Below are 11,515 nucleotides of genomic sequence, written 5' to 3'. Positions count from 1 at the left end.
ATTGTCTGCGATTTGATTTGAACATCAAAACTTTTTCATTTTGGGATCTTGTTTTCTTCATCTTCTAATTTAATAGTTAAATGTAGTAAATGTTTTCAATGATAAATAAAACAGCGCAGTGTAAAATTGTTATATATATATAGTATCTATTTGCTTTCTATTTTGCTTATTTACAATACTTAGAGTTGTTTGGAAATATTGGATTTAAGATCGTATTCTCACTGATCTCCCACTCTCCCTCTCTCTCTCTCTCACCCTCTCTCTGTTGTTGTTGTTGTTGTTGTTGCTGCCCAATATTATTTTCTAGGCCTTGGTCTCAGCGACGACGACCACTTTGCTCGTTCTCATCTTGCAAAACGAATAAATTCAGCAGTAAAAAGTATATAAAATAGAGAATTGTGGAATTTACATTTAATTAGCTGCCACAAGAGCCCAGAGCCAACAAAATTACCATGCATGGAAAAGGGTATCGTGTGTGTGTGTGTGTGTGTGTGTGTGAATGGGGCGGCATTCAGGCAGTCTCTAATTGTGATTTGGTGAGCTATGAGCGCGAAGTTGTGCACAGAGATTTGATTTTTATTAGGGAGACGAAACAACAACAACGAGTTCAACAATGAGCGTGACACGATCCTAACTGTATGATCTCAGTATATCTATATATGTCTATATATTTATATCTGTAGATATTTACTTATTATGCTATAAAATGGTTGATTGGGCTACGTCTATGAAACAACTAACGAATTTACTCTAGCTCTTCTAGTTCTATATAAATATATTTGATCTAAGCTGCAAACGTGAATCGATAAAGTTCTTCTGCCAGCAATAGGATTGAGCAAACTGGTATGAAACGAGGTTGTAGCATGGCATGCCCTTGAGGGGCATCAATCTGGTATCGGAGTTTCCTTTAGTAGATCATGAAGTAGTAGATCATGATCTTCGACTAAGATGGGCAGCTGTGCTTAAGTTTAAGCATTAGTCTGTCAGCTTATGCATAGTCGATGCATATATTATATATATGGATCATTGCTGTTTCAGACCAGGATTCTAAGTGGAATTTGTATCAGGAATTTAAATTGAATTTAGTCAAGCATGAAATGAATTTTTGGTTTTAGCTCTAAGCCTAATGAATGAATCTATTTATTAAGCATATTCATGAACTTAGAACTTGAAACCAAGGCAGTATTTGAGCTACTTGAGTGGATCGTGAAGCACTTTTGGTATACATTTCATAGCTTTTGTTGATTTGAGACAAGATTTGAATAATTTCGAATCTGCAAATCTATATTATATAAAGGGTTCATTAAATGCCATAAGACCAGATTTCAGAATGCCATCCTCAAGCGATGAACCTTCAGCTAGTATCAGGAAATGTTGTTTGGGTTTGCAGCTCTATTAGATATTGACATATATTATCGTTTGACTCTACGTTCCGTTGATCCAAAACGATCTTTCGACTATAATTCTTTCACTTTATTGGAAAATTTACGCAGATCTTAGAATGTAAAACATTTTCACTTACTTTCTACTTGGATTAATTTTCGACTATATTTCGACTTGATTTCTTATTTATTGGATAGTTCACTTTCACTTTCACTTTGACTTTCTCTTTTGGTTTTTGTTTTTCTTAATTTTCTCTTTACTTGTGCGTCGCATAATAAATGCTGTGGTCCGTCCCATTACGGACTGACCAGAAGAACAAAATACTACGTTTTACCATCTAGATATAGGGCGAATAGCCCAGCTTGTCCCTAGCTGAGACAGAATTCTCTGTAGTTTCGTTTGGCTAGTGTTTTCTTTTGGTTTTGCTTAGAATCTATTAGGAAACAGTTGTATCTACATAGGTCTATGAGCATTTCTTTTTATATATATTTTGTATATATAAAAAAAACCTAGTGGAAGTATAAAACTTTTCACTCCTTGAACTAAAAGTCTAAAGTGACGTTCGCTTTATGTACAGTGGGTGGAAAATGTATTCCGACAAACTCAGGCCTAGAAAATTGCTTATAAAACGAGTTCGCGTTCGAGTCTTATGCACATGCTATATATATATATTTAATATATATGTATATAAAACCGAGTTTTAAATACGAAATAAAAATTTGTCTCATATTTATGTTTTTTTTTCTCTGCTTCTTCTACTGCTTCTTCCCTTTGTTTTTGATTTAAATGCATTTTAAAAACAGGTGAACGACTTTGACTTTGATTACGGTATCTTTTTTGATTTCCTTATTTTGTTTTTGTTTTTTTTTTAAAATTATTTTTATATTGCCTTTTGATCGCGTTTCGTATCGCATTTTAGTTTGATTTTTTTGCAGTAATATTTTGAGTTTTTTTTTGTTTTTAAATTTTTTTTCAGTTCCGGGGCACAATTCTGCACGTTATTTGAGTCGTGTTCGATCAGACCGTGGTCACACGATCGATCTCCACGTAACGCACAGAATTGTCGCTTTGTCAGCAAATCACCTCCTTTTCATCCAGCACAGCCGTATCCATCGAGCTGAGCGACTTGAGCCGCGTCTGCAGCACCGAGGAGCCGCGCAATTTCCGTTTGATTTTTCTGTGAAATGAGAAATGGGAAAAGTATTAGGCTTGAGAGTAAAAGAAGACTAGATGTTGATGAAGAACAAAATTTCAAATGTCAGCTGCACTTCTATATTAATGAGCAGTTGTGTTCGCAAAATAGTAGTAGTATAATTTTACTACTATTTTATGAACGGCTGAGCTCACAAAAATAGTAATAGTAATAATTTACTACTATTTGTATGAACAGTTGAGTTCACAAAAAAGTAGTAGTATTATTTACTACTATTTTAATGAATAACTTTGTTCACACAGATAATAGTAGTATTACTTTACTACTATTTTTAACAACAGTTGAGTTCACAAAAAAGTAGTAGTATTATTTACTACTATTTTAATGAATAGCTGTGTTCACAAAATTAGTAGTAAAATTGTTTTACTACTATTTTTATGCACAGTTGTGGTCACCAAAATAGTAGTAGTATTATTTACTACTATTTTTTTGATGACAGATGTGCCCACAAAAATAGTAGTATTATTATATACTACTATTTTTTTGAGCAATATAGTGACACTACTATATTCATGAACAGCCGTGGTAGTGTCACTACGTTCCATAAAAATAGTAGTGAGGCAACATTCTAGTCGCACTACTACTACTATGAGCGCAGTCAGTCTTCGTCCACTCACTTGTAGGCAAAGGCAGCGAAAGCACAACACGAGAGCACAAAGATCAGGCAGAGCGTGGCTAGAATTTCGGCGGGCAGTTTCATCAGAGCGGAGCATTGGAGGAAGGCCTCGTCGTCGCCCGAGGGGCAGTGCACGATGCCGTCGCACCAGACGCTCGCATTCACACAGGCGCCCAGCTCGGCGCACTTGAACTGGCAATCCTCTGCGGATGGGATACCAAATGTTAAAAATCACTCAAGCAAAAACTACTTCTCCAGATTCTTCGACTCACCGGCTATGCTGAGCGTGGGCCTGGGCACCAGTTCCATCCAATTGAAGCTGTATTCCCCATTGCTGGGGCGCAGGAACTCCACGCTGATGGCGCGCGAGCGATTCATCAGCGCGAAATTGGGTCGCTCATTCCAGCCGGAGCTGAAGATCTCCACGAATTCATAGGCATTCGAGTCGGGACTCAGCGGACAGGCCACAATGGTGAGACCTGAATGGACAGAGAATTGAATTCCTCTGCTTCATTAAATGGAGCTCTGCTTACCCTCCGAGGTGGTGAGCACTGCTCGGGATTTGGTCTCGCAGCGCCAGCTGTTCGTCTCCAAGTGGGTGGCGTTCAAGGTCTTCTTCGGATTGTGTTTGCTCAGGAAGATGGCCTTGAGGCGTACATAGAGAAACTTGTTGCCGTTGGAGGGCTCGATGAGCCAGGGTCTCGAGCGGCATTCGATCTGAAAGAGCAAGGAGTGCATATAGTAGTAACGATGCTCCTCGCTTCTCGTCTCCACACTTACATCACCAAAGGTCATGTCGATGGTGCCGCTGGGTCCGAACTTGCGTCGGCCATCCTTGCAGCTGGTGGGCGCCTTTACAAACTCGAACATGCCCTCGAAGTTCGCCGTGTCCGGATCGTCCAGTGTGGTCATATTGTGGGCTGTGAAGTGGACCTCCACATCGCGGCCCGTCGAGGTGTACTCGACCGGCAGGTGGGACTGATTGGAGGAGTTGCAGACGCAGCCGCGATGCAGCAGAATGGAGTCCGAATAGGGACGCTCAAAGATCTATGAGGGAAATAAAAATACTGAGAGAGGATCCCGATTGAGGCCGCAGTCAGCAAACAAACCTCGACGCGCACATTCGTATCGCCATAGCAGAAGGATCGATTGATGTCCTCATCCAGACGTGAGTAGCAATCTCGATTCGAGGTCGTCACCTTGCGCAGCTTGATGCGTACTCGTTCCCCACGCAGCGCCTCGAAGCGGTAGACGCACTTCAGATGCCGCGTGCCGCCGCGCCCGAAGAGGAAAATGTTGCGCACGCTGCGAAAGATTGCCGGATCCTTGCGATCCATCAGGCTGCTGACGAACTTGCGATTGCAGTCCAGCTCACCGCCACCTTGGGGTAGACCATCCTGATGCAGATCGATGAACTCGTATTTCAGCTTAAAGTCGAGGGGCCTGCCAGACAGAGAGAGAGATAGAGCGAGAGAGAGGGAGGGAGAGTGAGAGAGCACTTGTAAAGATTTAGTAATGCAGCTCACCTGAGCACTGTGGACTCTGTGTTGCGCAGCTCCAGCGTGATGGAATCGCTACTGGACACATAGCTCTCGGAGATGGTGCAGGGCCGTGCGAAGGTCTCGTTAATGTTGGAGCGATCGCAGGTGCGCGGAATGGTGCCGCGACAGAAGCGCGCTATCACATTGGTCGAGTTGTGTGCATAGTGTCCAAGCGAGCTGTAGCCCTGGCTTGGCTCATTGGCGCTGGATGGAGTGGAGGAAGAGAAGAGAAGAAAAGGTTAGTAGAGGCATACATCTGTGGGTGTAGATCACTGAATCGGAAGAAATGCAGAGAAAAGTATACGCTGGGAGATCAGAAAAGCTTCAGAAATATCAAGGTAGAGCTAGCTGTGAGGTGAGAGATAGAGGACAGGAAGGATCAAAGATCTTGGAAAGGGAAGATCTGGAATCGAGCAGGGGGAAAACGAGAGAATGGAATCATAAATATGCTAAAGATTAGGGATAGCTCAAAAAGAGAAGGGAATCATAAATTTGGTATAGATCAGGGATAGTTCAGTTTGTCTACAAGAGAAGAGGAAGGGGAAGAGAAGGTAGAACACATTGGTATATGTCAAGAATAGATAAGCTGGTCTCACCTAGTGAGATGGGAGCTTACCAGGGTAACATAGAGATCGGTCGATCACTTACCAGTTGAGATCCTTGCAGACCGGAACATCCCTCAGAGTGCCATCCCAGATGCGCAGCATGCCGCTGCAGTCTTCCTGTGTTTGCAGCACGCCAATTGCACCCACAGACGTCTCGTCCATTTGCCCGAATTCCGGATCCAGATTGAACTTGAGCACAGAGATCCAGACCTTGAAGCGTGAGAGCGGCTGATGCATGCCCGACTGGCTGCTCGTGCGACGCGACAGACTGAGGTGGTCGAAGGTCTTGAAGACGCCCATGCCTTGCAGATGGTAGAGGCACGTCGAATTGGGAGCCAGGGAGTGCTTGGGATTCTCGAGAATGCCACGGCCGGTGCCGCGTATCCAGAACTCGCAGGGTTTTTTGTTCTTCGAGTACGTGGGGCTCTGTATGTCCACGAATTGAACCTCAACCTGCAAAGCGGCAGAGATTTGCGAAATGCGAATTGCCGTGGGGCTTGGCTCGGCTGATTACTCACCTCCAATTGAAAGCCATAGAGCGGCAGCAGCTGCGACGAGGTGCCCGTGAAGGTGCCAAATGGCGATGTGCTAAACTCCACCAGCAGCTCCGGCCCACTAGATACGGCCGCGGGCACCGCCTGACCGCCGCCGCAAAATTTCAAAATGATGGGGTCACGCGTGGTATAGCCATCGTATACGGTCACGTAGTCCTGCGGTGCCAAAGAGAAACAGCAGACAGAGCGAGAAAAGCGAGACAGAGCGAGAGAGAAAGAAAGAGAAAGAGAAAGAGAGAGAGAGAGAGAGAGAGAGAGAGAGCGAGAATGTGTGAGGAGCGCACGAAATGAGTGAGAAGAAAAACAAAAATTGCGAACGACAAATGTGAAATGGAAATGTTGTTCCATGTGCCTTAACTACATATTGCTATATATATAAAAGAGGGGCGCTGCGTGGGGGCGTGGCTGTGTGTGTGCTAACTAAACTTGTACAATTGCTACCCGCCCGGCTTTAGCGTTCATATTTATTACGCATACTTCAAGGCCATTAGGCGTATACGTGATATTTTTGTCAGCTCGTAAAAAAACGGAAATTTTTTAGCCATAATTTGATTTGGCCATCATGTCATTTACTATGCGTAAGTGTGCGTGTGTGTGTGTGTGTGTGCGTGTGCCGGCGTTAGTTAGCTTTTTAGCGAATTTGCATTTTATAGCTTTTAAATAGCTCAAAATGACAAAAAGTTTTCAACTAAAAATTCTTCGTATTCTTGAAAGTTGAGCAGCTTGTATGAAGATTAATTTGAAGAGGGCTTTACTTATGGATATTGAGGGATAAATTATTGATAGGTAGTGTAAAGATTTGTGTGAATATTGAGGTATATTATTTAAATTATACAGTAGAATCCGGCTATAGCGACTCCGCTTATACCTTCTGTATGGTTATAGTCACGAAAATTCTGGTCCCCAGACAAATTTTTATGAGCAATCTTATACGGTTATAGCGACTTCCGGGTATATCGACGGTCCCTTGAGTGTCTGTACAATCGGTTTCTACTGTATTTTCTATTGCAATTCTTTGGGATATCTTGAGTCTTTAAGAGACTCTTTTGCTATAAGTTGTTAGTTGACTGTTTTAAGGTCTTCTAAATAAAATAAATTTCTTTCTTTCTTTTCATTCAATATTGTTATAGTTTAAAGGACTATATACCGCTATGTTTCAATATTCATGAAACACTTAATAAATGAAGGGAATTTTACTGTATTTCATGTCACTCAAATGCATATTAGTCATGATATACTCAATAAACAATTGATAACTACATATAAAGCAAACTACATAAAGTAGTTTGCAGCGAATTCGTATCATTCATTGAACACTGAGCAACTTTAGTTTACTGGAATTTATTAGGAATGACAGAGTGTGGCTCTTTAGAGGACCGAAAGTTTTGCCTTCGGTTGGAATTCATGAATTTATGCAGCGCATAAACGAATGGCGCGCTCAATTGTGTGTGCCATGTGTGTGTGTGTGTGTGTATTTGCATTTGTGTTTACAGCATTTTTGCATAATTTCATGCATTTTAATTGAGTTGGCCCTCAGCAAATGCCTCGAACCAGTCAGCTGGTTGAGCAGAGGCAAGGTGAGGAGGAGGAGCAGCAGCTGCGGCAGCGGCAGCAGCTGTCCGCCAGGTGGGCAATTTAGCCTGTGGGTCTGGATTGCATTTGCCAACCATTTTGGCCACGCATGACAAATTAGTTTTGTGGCTGGCGACTTTTGCATTAATTTAAGTGAGGTTACCATGCAACAGCAGCAGCAACAGCAGCAGCATCACAGAGAGAGCGAGAGGCAGGGGCAGAGCGAGCGAGACAGAGCGACCACAAACTGGATCAGGTAATAGAGAACCGCAAATTTATTGAAAGCGTGGCATTTATATAAATTATCAAGCAGTGAGGCGGGGCACTTGCAGCTATTGAGAGCGTAATGACTGGAACAGCAGCGGAATGTGCAAACATGTGTAGTCAAATGTGCAATACACTGAGAGAAGAGAGCTAGTCAAAAGTCTATTGGGAATGGGTTGGCAAGGGGTGGTAAGTGCTTGTAACTTGGGTACTAATCAATCTTGGTGTCGAGGTAAGCTCCAAGTTGTAACTGAACAGAAAGGTTAAAGTAATAAATCAACTAACTTAAACTTAACTTAACTTAAGGTAGTTAAAAAGTGAAATGATTAAAATAATTGAAGTGCACATATACTGAACTCTAGGTAAAGTTTGCAAGTCTAAAGATAGTCCAGTATATGCACGCCAATAAGATTATAATTAAGATTCCAATAGGATTATAATTGGATATGGGTTGCTTATTGCTAGAATATGGGATATAGTTGCTAGAGATAGAAGTTAAATCAAAATATGCCCAATGACTTCCTAACTTCCTAATCATCCAAACTAAAGCTAAGCTCGAATGCATTTTCTGCGTATGTAGAGTCCAATAAGAATTACTATACTAGATCAAAGTCTTGTATTCTACAGCGAAAATATATGTTTAAAAATGTATAGCCCACTGTTGCCTACTATGAGTTCATTTAAGTCTAAGCTGATCTCATATATGAGCTTCAGTTTGTTCTGACAGTGTAATCTCTAATCAGAGTTATGTATACAGAGGAATCCTAGTATACAGTAGAATCTATAACCGTACAAGTTTGCTCATAAAAGTTTGTCTGGGGAACAGAATTTTGGTCGCTATAAGCGTACAGACGCTATAAACGGAGTCGTCAGAACCGGATTCTACTGTACTTCAAACCCAGTTCAACGCTAAGCTAAAATCAATTTCAACTTTTAGTCAACTTTTCTCCAAGTGTAATGTAGATATTCGCTGGCGTCCAATAAGAACAGCAATGCTTTCAAAATTCCCAACTGGACAAATTCTCCATTTTAGATGCCCAAGCTAACGAATTGTCAACAAATTTAAAACTCGTCTAACCCTTGGACATGTGTGAGTTACACTTTTTTTTCGCTCAGTGTATGCATGTGTGTTTGATGGGCGTTTCGTGCTGGGGCTTTAGATCGCTTTTCCGGCGATTATGCACACATGCCGCACCAAAAATGGCCAACACTTTGGCTGGCCGCTGGCCGGCTTAGCGGCGCGACAAAAAGGACAACAAAGACAAAAAAGAAGAAAACAGAAATAAAACAGAAAATATAGAAGCAAATGAAAAGGACAATTTGTAGGCGACACGAAGTCAGGCGAGTGCCTGCTGCAGGCCATTTAGCCAAAAAAAAAAAGCAGCGAGAATTTAACGGCCACGAATTAGTCGGACGGTCACGAGCAAGGATAACAAAATTGAATACAAAAAAAAAAAAAAAAAAAGAGGGAGCGTAGTAAAGCAAAGAAAATAAAGGAATTTGGACAAAATGCAGTGATTCGCGTTGGCTCGTCAAAGCATTTGCAGTGCTAATTTGAAGGCAAATAGCACAAGAGAGTGAGAGAGAGAGAGAGAGAGAGAGAGAGAGAGAGAAAGCTGGCAGGATATGCCCGGATATGCCAGAATGCTGGTGCTTCACTTAAGCCTTAAGCTGCACGGAAATCCATCCGAAGTGGACAAACGCAGCTATAGATGCTCTCAAGAGCTCAAGAGGGGGAAGGGGGAGGGAGTGTGGAGCTAATGCTCGACGTGCATTAGATGAATATCCTGCGGCTATAATTCACACACAATTTACATAAGCCGAGGCACGTTCGAGCACTTTTGTAGTTAGCCTAGACCGAGACATTCTTGGCCACGACAGCAGCTACCCCGCCCCCCTGCCCCCCTGCCGCGCTCCAGCCAACGGTCTGCTTTGTTGTTGCGATTTATGATGTGCGTGTCGAGTGTTCATTTATATAAATCCAAAATGACGAATTCCTGCGCAGCCTGGCTGCCAGCCACGCCCCCTGCTACAGCTCGTCGTGTGCCCCTTAATGAATATATTATCTACTCAATGAATGTCCTTTAGTGATTAATTGTGCGCCCTGACAAACAATTGTTGCTAAAGATAACAGATAATAGATATTTTATATATATAGATGGACGTTACGGGGATGGTGGGTGGTGGGTGGCTTGGTGGGTGTGTGGGAGTGCGCGATCTACGAGAACTAAATTTTTGCTTGCTTGAGGCGCTTTGTGTGACAAAACAGTTGATATGTATGTATATATAGAGCAATAATTTTTTTTTTTTTGTATTTCTTTGCGTTTACCGTCGATTTCCACTTGGTTTTCACATTTTCCTAGGTACGAGAAAATATACATATATACATATACAGACATATATTACACATATATAATACATATATGTAGCAGAGAAGATTTGGTGCATTCTAGACCCGAAATGAAGTGTTGTTAGAGAGAGAGAGAGAGAGAGAGATAGCGAGTGAGAGGAATAGAACGCGAGCGTGTTTACTAGAAATGAGGCGATGTTCTTATTGGATGTTCTTATTAGAGAATCTATCAATGCTTACTGAATGCTTACAGAGAGAGACAGATAGAGACTCAACGCTAGGGATGCGCTAAGATCTCTAGGTTATTAGAAGATGATCTATCCAGCGACAAACTATGGTAGACCTGGACCTATGGAACTCCAATTGGAGACAATACTATCTATACCAACTGTAGCATAGTTCGTATTCGCATTATGTACGATCTGCTATGCTAAGCTACTACATTTAAGCAAAGAAATTCATGAAGCTCGAGCAGTTCCTTGGGTACATCAAGAGATCTCTAGACTAACCAAAGCCCATATGGAACACACTAGGAGTTTTTCATTAAATTTGTAAGTAATTTAAATAATTTAGTATCATATTAACAAATTTTCTTATAGTTAGAGTCAATATTCTAGACTTCCTATCTCCAATTTCAACTTCTATACCAACTTCTCCCCTTAGTCTCTAACCATTAAAGTCTGTCTTGGATTGAGGCACTTCTCTACACTTGCCATGAAAATAGCTTCAAGATTTAAGCTTTCGTTCGGCCTTGTTGGACAGCGTAGAGCCGGCAAAGCCAGCCTTGGCTCAGGAATTTCGTACTAATCAAATTCCCATTAGATTTTGCAGTTTGCCGTTTTCTCTCATTTCTTGGCGCTTTGTTTGCTTGTGAGCTCGTTAAGAGCCGAGTCAAAAGTTAGGCCGGGCAATTTTTAAAGCCTAACGAGGCTTTCTCACTCGCTATATATATACGTGTGTTTCTATATATTGAGAGAGGGATGAAAGGCGAGCGAGCGAGAGAGAGAGAGAGGGAGCGAGATGTAGTGAAGGTTTCCACTCTTATCGCATTGACAAACAAAGAGGCTACGAAATTAACACTTCCCACACTGAGAGCATATCGAAGCGCCGCTCGCAGGCGATGTCCGGTTTGTGCAGACGGACGGAGAGACGGACGGACAGCGCTGTCGTGCTGTTATGTGGGCCAGAGTCAAACAGTGCTAGGGAAGGGATATGCCCGTTGTTCAGCTCTGGAGTTGAGGCAAACAACAGAGTTTTTCACCCGGACTTTTCTTTCCTTTGCTCATTTTCCTTGTTCATTTTCAATTTTTGTCGTTCAGCTGAAGTCTTTTCATGTTCTGTTTGCCTCGGCCATTGGCCGCTTGTTAAAATTGTTGGCGCAGATGCTCAGAGTAGGGGTGGGTGGCGGGGGGGGGAT

General features: G+C 42.2%; 1 protein-coding gene across 7 annotated transcripts in view; it reads right to left on the bottom strand.

Moving 5' to 3' along the window:
• Positions 1-121: 121 nt before the first annotated feature.
• Positions 122-11,515, bottom strand: part of LOC6586587 — a 51,283-nt gene continuing 39,889 nt past the window's right edge. For 5 of the 7 annotated variants that reach the window (XM_015160425.3, XM_015160426.3, XM_015160424.3 and 2 more), the window contains exons 10-20: positions 10,078-10,107; positions 5,877-6,068; positions 5,402-5,811; positions 4,739-4,957; positions 4,322-4,655; positions 3,993-4,259; positions 3,746-3,929; positions 3,485-3,691; positions 3,214-3,415; positions 2,467-2,560; positions 122-348 (exon numbers count right to left, since the gene is read on the bottom strand). In XM_015160425.3, coding sequence (XP_015015911.2) covers positions 304-348; positions 2,467-2,560; positions 3,214-3,415; positions 3,485-3,691; positions 3,746-3,929; positions 3,993-4,259; positions 4,322-4,655; positions 4,739-4,957; positions 5,402-5,811; positions 5,877-6,068; positions 10,078-10,107 — 2,184 coding nt within the window. In that variant the 3' untranslated portion in view covers positions 122-303. Of the gene's footprint in view, positions 349-2,210; positions 2,561-3,213; positions 3,416-3,484; positions 3,692-3,745; positions 3,930-3,992; positions 4,260-4,321; positions 4,656-4,738; positions 4,958-5,401; positions 5,812-5,876; positions 6,069-10,077; positions 10,108-11,515 lie in introns of those variants that run through there. The other 2 variants (XM_044009586.1, XM_044009587.1) reach the window with 2 other exon arrangements.

The sequence above is a fragment of the Drosophila mojavensis genome, unplaced genomic scaffold, assembly GCF_018153725.1.
Source record: "Drosophila mojavensis isolate 15081-1352.22 unplaced genomic scaffold, ASM1815372v1 contig_74, whole genome shotgun sequence".
Lineage (NCBI taxonomy): Eukaryota > Metazoa > Arthropoda > Insecta > Diptera > Drosophilidae > Drosophila > Drosophila mojavensis.
The sequence above is the reverse complement of the archived record's forward strand: the minus strand, read 5'-3'. Positions and strand labels throughout refer to the sequence as shown.